Source organism: Varroa destructor, unplaced genomic scaffold (assembly GCF_002443255.2).
Source record: "Varroa destructor unplaced genomic scaffold, Vdes_3.0 BEIS01000003.1, whole genome shotgun sequence".
NCBI lineage: Eukaryota > Metazoa > Arthropoda > Arachnida > Mesostigmata > Varroidae > Varroa > Varroa destructor.
Genome location: NW_019211456.1, coordinates 20,291,731 through 20,304,326, shown reverse-complemented (window position 1 = coordinate 20,304,326; position 12,596 = coordinate 20,291,731). Strand labels below are relative to the sequence as shown.

Sequence of the window (12,596 nt, the reverse complement as noted above, 5' to 3'; positions counted from 1 at the left end):
ATTTGTGGCTTTTCAGCCACGATACACATCACAATGTATTTGACGCACCCCGCGACTTCCGTGAATGAAAATCCATCTTTTCACATTTCAGTTATCTTTGTGTCAATAGTCAATCTTCGCCATTTGTAGTGTGTATTGTTGAAATCTACTATCTGCTACCATCGTGTACTGGACTAGATGTATGTCGTTTGCTGGTGAGGCGAGGATAATACTAGAGTTATCTCCTTGATCATCTAGAGTGCGAGAAATTGTCTTGTATTTGTTATTGCATACAGTTCCTGCAATGCCTGAGGCCTCGGGGAACTCTCTCCAAGTTGGATTACCGGAATCGGATTCATAATAACCCAATGTCTGTTCCACTTTACGAGCTCTGTGACAATCCTCTATTGTCGCCCCCTATCATAAGTCTACTTCACCCTCGAAAAGTGAGCATCGGTCATTGCTGAGACAGCAGCTTCTCAGACACTCCACATGGTTATAATCTATTACATATAGGTTATATATAAGAAAGTCAAAGTGTGTGACTGGCCATGACACGTGACTGCAGAGCACTCAGTCTTGGCTTTGAATAGGGAACCGATGTCAATGCACAACGCTTTTGGCCTCCAGTGACACTTTCGTTCTCCTTCCCGACATGCCGCTTAACTTCACCCCCAATTTTTGCGGCTGATATTACCACTTTGTGGCTATTTCACTCAGCTACTCCGACACAAATAAGCAACGCTGTCGGATTATACTGGTACAACGAGGCACAGAACATAAGAAGGTCGTGGTGCAGAAAAGATCACCGAAAAGAACACGAAGCTTGAAGCACTCTACAAAGGCAATACTTATGCGTATACATCTAGATACGGGCACTCAGTAACCTTTTAAATAATCAAGCAGAAAAAAATTGCGTATCGTGTTAGGGATTGTTTTTCGTGATTCAGTGCTCGTGCATTGTTCTTTAATACCGTGAGTTATTTCTCGCGTTTTGCTTATTGGCTACAGTGTAACTGCGGTTAGGTACCGTTTAGACACTATCAGTTGGTGTACAGAGACGTTTTTCATGCACCCTATATAAGCTAGGATTCATTCATTGTATAAGCTACTTGAGAAGCAAGCAGTGTTTACGCGATTTCATGAGCATCAGAGACGATTACTTAGGCACAACAGCTTTAGCGCTATGAACGGGTCACGCACCGCAACTTAAAGGAACGAATATTAAACAAGTTTTATTCATCCGTGTATCTTGTCTGCCATCTTTCTATACATGTGTGTGACTTTACGCCCGTAACATAACTGTGTAAACCGACATTATTGACTGGACCTCCTTTACAGCGACGACTCTGGTCGATTTCAACAAGAGTTGACTGCATGCACTACGGGCGATGCATCGCCTTGCCATTGAAATGACAACATTAATGGCAATTACTGCTAAGGGTCTGTAATAGGTTTTGTGCTTGTTTGTTATCTTGGTTTCTGAACGCAAACAGCTGACCAGTTGGAATATTTTGACCCATACGATTTGCTTGTAAAATTAGTATCCTTTGTCACTGATACAAGCTACTAATGCTTGTCAAGTTCTCCCATAGAAATCAGAGCTTAATATCAAGCCGACAGACATTAAAGTAGAGATAGACAACGCCTACAAATGGAAATTGCAAAATGTGTACATATATCCAGCCGTGTGCACGCCGTACATACACAGATACTAGTAACGATTTAGCTCCTGAAGATGTGTCTATACAAGTATAAAGATCTGACAATGGTCAGTGCTTTGACTTGCTTTTATTAGAAAAAAAACTTTGTTAGAGCTGGCAACAAACTATAAAAATACTCCAAGAAACATACTGTACTATGTAGTGTGTTTCATTTCGACATGAAGTAATAAATGTTGAGCAAAAACAAATACACTATTTCATCGACAATATATAGCTGAAAGGCCTTTAAAGTCAAATATTCAACATTCATAGAAGGAATATTTTCGTTAAACGAAAAACACACTTGTAAAATGTCTAGGTCTTCGACGTTTGTGTTCACTAGAAATCTATTATTCGTCTACGATCAATCACGTATGGTAGTCAGATGCGGCAAAGTATGTGTAATAGAACGTTAATTCGAAAACATTCAAGTAGCGTACGTGGAGGTGGACAACGAAATATATAGTGGTCAATACCTACCTTTCATCGCATTTGCAGTGTGACATGGTAAAGAGACTTTTGTTTCGAAGACCCCAGCGCCTCTCGAATGCCACGAGCGTGTAAGGGCATTGGTCGTGTTGGCGACAACAATGATCGGTGCGGGCACTTGCGCCCAATTCGTTCGGAGCAGCTGCACGATTACCGGAACCGCACCATTTAGTACCTGGCATTATCGACGAAAATAGCGAACTACAAAGCGAAAGCAACCCATATGTTCGCATTACATTTTGGGTTAATTCATTATACATAGTAGTATACTGTGTTCGATTTTGCTCAGAAGGTTTCGATTGGGAGAAGACACAAATAAAAGCTAAATGCGATACCTCACTAATTAAGCGTATGCAAAATGCTTCCGATCTATTCCCCTGCTCTCATAAAGCAAGCTGAATTTTGTTGATAAAAGAACAAAGTATTGTTGACATAATCAGAATTTTCGAAAAACCAAATTGTTCCCACAATGAATAGGATTTTTTTCGGAAAAACACAACGATTGGACACCAGATTTTTAAACACAAGTTTTCATTGCAAAAACATTAGATAAAACGTCTTACGGTTTTCTCATATTCAGATATGCTTTCTTTTTATATCGAAGCTCCGATACAAAAGCAGTACGGCTTAGATTCTTCAAACATGGACCACTGGACGCCTTGGGGTGTCCAGATGTAATGACCTCAGATGTTCGGTTAACGTATGATGCATACATGATACATACCTTACAAATAAGGCTTTAAGGGCCGCGGATCAAGTTGTACTAGACGTTTATTATCTGTCGTGTTGAACACATTTTGACAAGAGGGAAATAGAAGTCCTTACCGACGCACGCGTTTTCGACGTTTGTGAAGCACGTTTCCGTTGTTTCCTTGCTGGACATCCAGCAGACTTTCTTCCGCGTTAATGACCTCGTCATCGTCAGATTGCAATCCTTTCATTCCATGAAGTTCACTGAGTTGTTGAGGTTTGTTTTGGGCGGCTGCAGTTCTTCTTATTCGGCGCTGCAGGCTCCAACAAGCTTTTCTATGCGACTGGAATATGATAAGTTTAATCGATAAATGTGATGGTCTGTTGTTGGCGTATACCAGATTGTAATTACTTACAATTTCATAGGGAAAAGTGCTAAAACGCATTACTAGCTTGTGTACACGGTTGCATGAGATACGTCATTTTAATGTAAGTTGCAAGGTAAGCTACTTAGAGAAAGAACTCTGCAAGAAAAAAATTCAATAATCTCATATATTCTGTAGATAAAAGAGTACCTTTATATAAATAATCATATGGAATAAAGTCTGTTATAAACATAAGAAAGCTAAGACAGAACATTCAGCACGAATTTTGTTTCCTTCATGAAATTTGTCTAACATTCATTTACCTTGAAGTGGAGCACTTCGTTGACTTCTTTCATGAGTTGCTTTTTTTGTGCCGCCTGATCTAGAAGCATAAACGTCTCATTCCAAATTTGGCGCTCTAGACGGTCTTCAATCGAACACCACAGCGGTTCCTCCGAGCCGTACAACGGCGAATCCTCGATACCGCGGGATGAATCTTCTGCATTGGAGTTTTCTACACTAAATAGTATCTCTGTCCTCCTCTCTACGTTTTTCGGTGTGTCTGGAATATCCTTTACTGTATACTTCAGATTTGAACTTTGGCTTTTCCTCTCGTGGTTGTTTAAATATCTTTTATCTAAGTTTAAGAGATCATCGTCCTCGAACACTGATGAAGACGTCATTATCTGTGTTGCCTGGTCTACTTTCTCAAGCCCATCGAACACCTGGCGAGCCGTTTTATGTTCGGCACAGTTGAAATCGTCCATTATGGCCCGATAGAACTCGGCTACTTCCACTGGATCAGATTCCACCCTGCATGATTCTAGCTTGCCGTCGAGATAGAATAGGCTGAGAAGTTGATTACCATCGGATAAACGTCGCGACACCGTGCCTCGAAACTGCAGAGCATTTTCAAGCACTGTCACTTCATGCAAATGTGCCCGAACCTCGCTTTCGCCACCGCTAAAATATAACCGATGGTAAAAAGCAGGAACGTCGACAGACCTAGAAAAGTAGAAAATTATTTTCGTTAGCTATAATCTTCACATTCTGTAAATTCGTCGTATTATTATTATTAACCTAGTTTTTAATAGTCGATTGCTTTTGTTATCTCAGATTTTTGAGACTAAATTAACTGTATATTGTCATGTGTGCAAAGCAGTGGGGTCCGTTAAATAATAAATCTGATTATTATTGCGTATTTAATCTTAGCAGTTTTCACGCTAATGCATAGAGATTTGCTTATTGCCTCGTTCTACAAGAAATATTCTAGCTATCGCAGATAGATAGTCGGTACGTTCCTGCGACATCATGCGGCCGCGTTGTTTTTCCATGAAGAAATAAATTAGAACAGCAAAATAAATGCCAGACGTCAGGCGCAACACGCACAGAAATATTTAGCGTGTACCGGTGCGTGACGTATGTGTCTATAGTTGGTGTAGGCATTATACGGTTCCCGAAGACATCACCTATTAAATACAATGGTCACCTGTCGGGGTTCGTTCGTATACGTTCTGCAGTGGTAAATACTCGCGCTTAATTAATTAGTTTGCTACATGTTATACTTGGATGGTAACGCGATACCCCTTGCATCTGCTTTGATGGTCTTGCGGTGCGTAAGTCAAATGCTTGCACTGAGTTCAGTGCCAAATGGTTCAACTAGTGTAAGCATCACATTACGAGTAACTAAGTAGAGCTGATGACAGAGTAACACAGCTATCGTAACAATTAGTTACAATATTTAGTGTTCATACTAATAGCAGCAGAGACTTTCGGTTGTTTTCTCAATTCAACATTTAAATTTTCCCGCGCTTTTTGTGAAAACAGATAAGGCGTCAACCAGCTGCATTATGCACGTACCTTTACGCTCGTTACATTACTAGCTCTACAAAAAAAATTTCGCGGTAAAACCTTTCTGAGATAATTAAGAGCATGTTATAGTAGAGTACTTGTTTACTCCGCGCCCTGTGCGGTAAAGCACTACTGCATCACACTGTCTTCTGGCGAATGGAACAAACTGGATATTATTACAGAGAATATCATGCTCGTAGTCTACGTATATTCAACAGGCCAGCACCCTGTTCAAATAATGATGATGATAATTAAGGCTATTCAGTCCCGACAGCTCCATGTCTGATCCTCCTCAAAAGGTTTCGAACGAGTTGAAGGACACACAAGAGTAATAATAGTGATCGGCAAAAGATGCGAGAAAAACAAAAAGATTATGCAACAGACCTTCATTGAACGAAGCATCTATTCCGCTTGTGTATATATCTACTGATTCATGCAGAGACGCCTCGTTTTTGCATGAGAGTCGTTTGCATTGAGCTATGTGAAAACTTCGAACCGAAAAAGGATACAGTAGTAGGGGTTATTTGACCGACCACGTGTCAACTAGCGGCTCTGACACATGGAGATATCCAACGACCGGATTACGTTGAAGTACAAAGAGGATGTGACACAAATAGCAACGCTGAGGTGAAAGAAGCAATTTTTCGACTTTCGAAGACCCACTGTATAACAGGAAGCGAATGGCATATTTCTTATAGCTGTGGTAAACAGCTAGCCTGGGGCTAAATACGCGGCAGCTTATTCAGGTATATCCACGTATCGAATAAAATGACTATCGAAGTTTCATAATGGTGTGATACATAATAATACAACATATTGTACACACACACATATATATATCAAATAAGGTCGATGGACAACATTTAAAATACAAAGAGGCCATTTGGATACAGAAAATGGACGTCAATATATGCTGTAATAATTTCTTTTGTCAAACGGGCTTAGGGACAGTATGAGGCAGGACGTATATTGAAGACAATCGTTGAACAGCGAATTAGGTGCCCTTTTTCAGTTTTTGCCATACAATGATGTGCCCACCCGGCGGATGGATAGCTACAAAGAGAGCCTGTTTTTAAGGCTGATAGAAAATGCTTCCTTCCTTAATATCCTATTATCTAGTGTCCGTGAAGGATGTGTGCTTATAACAACGTAAAAACAACAACTAGCAGATTAGCCAGCATAGGCATTAGTTCGAAAAGAAATAAGATATAAGCACTTTCGATTGTGCGCCTTTCTCTAAAGAAAAGACTCGTTCACAATCAATCGTCACTCGCCCCTGATCTTCTTCCCTCGTGATCATGACTGGAAGAAGTAACAAGCATACGACGCAGCTAGAAGCCTCTCGAGGCTACAACCTACCCAAAAGGGATGTCTGGGTCACCCGTCAGTCGCTTCTGTGAAAAAGGCGTTTGATCCTTGACCTTGAATATGGCACCACGCCAAAAACATCGTCCCGTAAATTGCTTCATTAGGCTAGTGGGCCAATGATATCGAACGATAAATGTTCGAGGCGTGTTTTCTCAATTGTCTACCTTATCTGGTCGGTATCAGAGAACACTGGCGGTTAATCTTAGGTAACAAGTCTTGCAAAAAACATCGTTATGCATATGTGCTTCTTGCTGTATTTCGTCTAAACTTGAGATAAGTTGAACTCTCTAATAGTTTTGTTACTTCACGACGTATTTGGCGCAAACTTTCGCTCTCGCTTCCCCTCTCTCTCTCTCTCTCTCTCTCTCTCTCTCTCTCTCTCTCTCAGATACACACACACACATGCCTGCACAGATGACTTTTAGTCTTACCAAAACGACATAAGGTGCTTACAGTTAGGTAATTCCGATTATGGCGATTTGTTGTCACACTTTACTGCTTCGACCAAATATTGTTGTCCCGTTTGCTAAGAAGGTTTGTTTCAAGCGATATGAACTCGTGTGCTTGGAATAAAAGCACGTTTTTATAAGCGTGTTCTATCTTGGGTCGGTTCAGAGGTTTCGAATATAAACATTTTTTGACCCTGATAACGAGTGCTCTCTAGACAATATCCTTTATATTTCGAGTTTTACGCCCAGTGTCGTCGGCAGGCATAGTTCTATCAGACAAACAGCTAATTCCAGCACGAGACGAAGTTTGTCTATGCTTGGGTACGAACCTGGCTCTCTAGACAACATGAGACACTCGTAACTGCAGTGTATACCCTGAGCCAAAAGTAGTTAATGTATATGTTCAAATAGTATTTACTTGTATACGCCCATAGGTACATTTAAAATAATAATTTTACTGTCTACTGCTCGTTATTCACTTAGAGTGGTAAGGTGAGATTAGATGAGTAAAAGCACCAGCTGCAACAAAGCTTCGGTACTACAAACACCACAAAAAAGGCTCTATTGCATCACTATTGCAAATAACAGCCTGGCTGAGGCTAGCAAGATAATCCCGTGAATAAGAAAAAAAGTGAGCACGCCGATGCTACTAGCTGCCGCTGTGATACGAGCGTTCTTGTTTTCATCAATTTGTTTTCAGAGTTGGTTAATCTTCCTAGTAAATTTTTGGGCAAACATTTGTCTCTATTATAGTTACTGCTAAGATCAGCAGCCTCTCAAGCTTAGATCTTTGCAATTGGTCCCTGGGGGTACTTTTAAACCTACTAAGGAATGTATCTATGAAAATCTGTGAATCGCTCGCATTTAGCAGCAATATGAGACTAGACCAGCCTAGTTTTAACTAGTATCTACACAAAACTCTTGCTTGGGATAATGGGATAAGTGGTGCAATGATATATACCGATACCAGCAAACGCGAATAACACCCTAAGCAGAATGTAATAGCCTAAGGGTATAAATAAAACTAAATATTTAACAAGGGCTTAATGGAAAAAATAGGAATAACGTTTAAGAAGTAGAATTGTATATGTTGTTATAACTAGTGTCTTCGAGAGCCATTTACTTAAACAAAAAAATCTTCATACAGGTCATGAGTACTTGCGTTCAGTCCCGACTACAAGAATGACTGAGCACACAATGTCCACTTGAAGCCTTCCCTTCTGTTAACATTGCATAGATTTTCGAGTCCGATCTTCCAGGAATGAAAAATACTAAATATGCACTTTAAGATTACGTGCACGCAAGTAGAAGACGACCGAACCTATAAAGAGAAGCAATAATAATTTTATTTTTTAACCGCTACACTGAAACTCTTTTATATCTAAAGAATCGTAGGTATGGATTAACTTATTTAGAAACATGAAATAGATAACACAAATGGCTCATGATTAATAAGAACCTCACAGACTAGTTAGGAACATGAAGCCGCCATTACGAACTCGTGTTTCCGAAAATTCTAAGCGGCATTGATCACAAGAATTTTTGACAAAACCTGAGAAAATGGTCCCTTAAAGCTCTTTGAGCTATTGTTTGTCTTTATCTCTTCGAGTTTTAGCGACCTGCTCAAAACAAATTTTATGAAAGCTTTTTACCGCGGTGGCAAGGTCAGCGAACTGCCGGATACACATCAATGAGGTCTAGGATTTAATTCCCGGCTGAGATGCAATAGATTTAGCTTAGGTTCCAATTACCAGCCTGGACCATATAGGTCGTTACTTGTAAAATATGCGACATTGTTATCCATGATGCCACAGGCAGTGTCGCCTAATTTGGGGTATCGATTGGTGCTGAGAGCTTTCAGCCTTTGTAAAAGACTACTCTCTCATAGTACCCTCCCATACACAAATACATATCACCGATTGTATTCGTGCTGGACGCGGTCGAGCAGGCGCTCCGCTTGTACAGCTGAGCTAACCCTCATCGGATTAAAAGAAAAAAAATCACTGGAAACGTTTAGGATTTAACATTTTATGCCCACATTTTAAGAGAAAAAGCTAAAAAATGCGCATAACAATAACTGTGCCGCAGTCACGGGAGAGTGCGCCGGCCATATTGTCACGTAAGTGATAATTCTCAGAGAATTACAATGCTAAATTCAAACAACAAGGTGAATGTGCGCATCTAAAAAAGGCTCTTGAACCTCAAAGACTCAAAGCAAGGATAAGCGGATTCACCGGTAACTTCGATAGCACACGAAGTGTTCTTTCGATGAAATTCGTCGATAGATGTACGTATCGAGAAATGACACTAACCCTATCGACCAAAGAACCGTATCTACATATATAGAGGAGATACGGAACACAGAAAGCACTGAGCGTAGCAGCTCAATCCGCACGTGCCTCGACTCCATACAGTTACTGTACCATTTTATATTAAAATATAATCGAACGCCATTCAGCTGTTTTTCTCCAATGCGACAGACTTCGCGTATATCTGTATTTCCTATGTCTATAAAAAGTCTATGTATTTCCGAATGCAATAGACTAACACATTTGCTCCCTAGTACTACTTTAAACTGCATGGAACTTTCCGAAGTTACCCATATGTTAAACAATATAAGATAACGTTGGTATATATATATATATACATATATATAGACTTATCGAAGGCAAAAACAAGTTTGGAGAGGAATGAGGTGTGCAGGACTATGGAAATATAATTGCAAGGCACTCTGTGTGCAGTTTCCTTGTGCTTCGCCGAACTGGAAGGTTCCTGCAGGCTAAATAATCTTTGTATTCGTAAATGTGAAAACTGTATGACAACAGAGTATGAAGATGAGCGTTCGAGGCTCGCCTTTTTAACAGGAGACTTAACATAGATACACTTGCTTGCTGTATGTTATCGCCTTTACGTTATTAGTACCGCAACACAGAGCTATTAAGAACGCAGATTACAGTTATATTTGAAACCAGAAAAATTTCGAATAAAACAAAGATCTTCCCCGGTAAATAGATATTGAAGTAGCTTTGATCAACCTATCTGTCCGTGGTATTTGTTATATTTCAAGGTCACGTTTCGCGTTGGATATCGATGTTGCCGTTATCAACATTGACGAAACTGTTGCCATCTGTGTTAGCAAAAGGAATCGACTTAGAGCACTGGTTACTTTCTTATTATTGCCTATTTGATGCTACATATCTGTAATGGTAATGTAAATGCAGCGCCTTCCTTAGTGCCAACATGTGGAAGGCAACTACACTATCGACTAAAGGCTTACTTTGGCATTTTTCGAGTTTCGGAATACATTTTTAGCCTCCAAGTTGCATCTCGAACGGGTGCCTTTCTAAAGGTAGCATGATCGACCTTTGAGTCCTGTCATATAACCCCATCATGGCAGTATCAGCCAGATAGGGCTTTAGAAGCGGTGTATGCGGAAAATAAGTTAATTGGTCTGATAGCAGAATTAGTTATGCAGTTAGTTACCTACTTAATGTAGGCGTCATGAGGCGATAAAGCGCCTGTTGCGTTCAGTAAGCAGATCATTTAGTGGAGATGATACTGGCCTAAGGCTCAATCGATACAAAAATTCTCACCAATTTTTAAGGAGGTTCCATAAAAAAGAAATCTGGACGCATTGGATAGTGCAGATAAAATACTTGTGTTTGGTCATTCTGTTGACATTGGATAGAACGAACCGACATAGCAAAGTTGTTTATCGTCAGATTGAACAGCGCAAATTTTAGGCGACCGAATTCTATTCGAGGACCCCGTTGGTCCCTACTCGTGAGTGATGGTGCTATTTCGTAATAACGTTTGTTCGGCCCTAGCTTGTCAGCGGCTTCTTTACTTTTAATTATACTTATCGATATTATTTACTGAAGCCCTAGCTCTCAGATATTATGTTTCTTTGAAAGGTTCTTTGAAGACAATCTTCACTTTATCACGTCAGCTGCTGCAGATGAACTCACACAACAGTTTACAGCTAATTTTAGTATCAGGTTTTCGATGCGGCAAACGAATATCTTCGTGGAAATAACTGTCTTCTCATAATGATTGTCGATATCTCCTCTGTGTTCTCGAATTAAGTAGAAGTGGAAATACACTGTTTTTAGAAAGAGAAGAGAAGAGCTATTGAATAGTAGACTCTAGCAACGTTAGTGGTCGTTTTCCTTTGGCAACGGATAGTAATGCCATAGTCTTGTCGACGACCGATATCACGAGTTCAGATATTGCTCACATCTACCATGAAAAGTTCTCTTGATCTCTACAGGAGGTCGGAAAGAAATCAGGCGTACGGTAGATTCGTTATTCAAAGATGCGGCAGACTGTTTATTATCTTTTTCTCAAGGCAAAGGTGCAGTGTTGTAACAATGAATATGTTTCAGAAAAGCCATATTTTCTGTAGCGCGCTAGCAGGCGATTGTCTATACGTTTCGGTTTAGTGGACGAAGTGCACAGGGCTCTGTTGTTTAGCGAGCCCGTCAAATTTCTTAGACCTGATTCTTATCGCTTTTTTACTGATATCACATTCTAAATCTACGAATTATCACCCCTTATTTTCATTTAAACTGTATTAAAACAATAATAAGGTCAGAAGAGACAAACCACGAGTCCAACCAAAATGCTTTAATGAAATTTTAGGCTACCTTCTATTCATCTTATTTAGTACGTCAGAATTTCGTTACACCCAATATGCAAGAAAATCTTTTTGCAACATAGACGTTGACATATGTAAACAACAGCAGTAAACTCTAGACAAAAGAAGGCTTTGTATTCACGGCAAGATACGCATAGGGTCCGCATTCCTACTAAGGCTATCAACACCGCTCTCGTTACTCTAACTCACCAATGAGATGTTTTTTCATTCTGAGGCGAATCTTGAGGTGTAGCCGTGACAATGAGGAGAAAACTTACTACGATCAGACTACGCAGACAGTAGTTTCCTACTCCGTAACGTGTGGAGTCCTCATAATGAACTGCCCAGGTGCTGCCAGAACTGTGTGATGCCATCTCCGACGCCCCCTTGTTGCCCCAGTCACGTCTACGTAGGCTGTAGGACAGCCTCTTGGCACTTTAGCTGTATACATGGACACCACCTACCTACACTTGCCACTCTGGGCAAAGCATCTCCGTTTTCTTTACAGCCCGCTGTTGTATGCAGTACGCTAACCACGCGTTATTTGGTGGTTTGATAATATTCGTCACAATTAAGTTTTCAGGCATTTCTTCATAGAACTAAGTTCAAAAGGATAACTTCACTGCAATCCTTGGGGGGGGGGGGGGAGGCAAAACAGTACGCAAAAAACTGTCCACCAAAACAAAATTGCTTTTTTTCTGTGAAAATGCTGGATCCAATATTTGATAAATTCGACTCAAAACTGTTCTATGTATGACGATCTTGACTCGACACGATTCACGTAAGCGCCTTCACAGGTACTCAGCAATTTCTTAATAGGTTCTCTTTGTACGAGCATCTGCTTAAGTGCTCCGTTTTCGATTTGTCGCCGAGTGCTTGCCGAAAATCTTTTCGACAGGCCGTAACTATACGAATCAAACTCTTCTCGATAATGTGCTTCCACTAGAATGTAAGTTCAGCTTCGTACATTTGTATCCTCCAGCAGGTACAATAATTAAAAAAGGATGAAGTTGCTGGAAAGCTGGAAGCAGACTGTCTTGGCCTGCTTTTCCGTTTCCAACAAGTG

The 12,596-nt window shown here is 40.3% G+C and overlaps 1 protein-coding gene across 1 annotated transcript in view; it reads right to left on the bottom strand.

Moving 5' to 3' along the window:
* Positions 1-12,596, bottom strand: part of LOC111247263 (uncharacterized) — a 19,725-nt gene extending 7,129 nt beyond the window's left edge. The window contains exons 1-4 of the mRNA XM_022797958.2: positions 11,741-12,596; positions 3,550-4,231; positions 2,997-3,205; positions 2,163-2,372 (exon numbers count right to left, since the gene is read on the bottom strand). Of these exons, the coding sequence (XP_022653693.1) occupies positions 2,163-2,372; positions 2,997-3,205; positions 3,550-4,231; positions 11,741-11,904 (1,265 nt within the window). The 5' untranslated portion in view covers positions 11,905-12,596. The remainder of the gene's footprint in view (positions 1-2,162; positions 2,373-2,996; positions 3,206-3,549; positions 4,232-11,740) is intronic.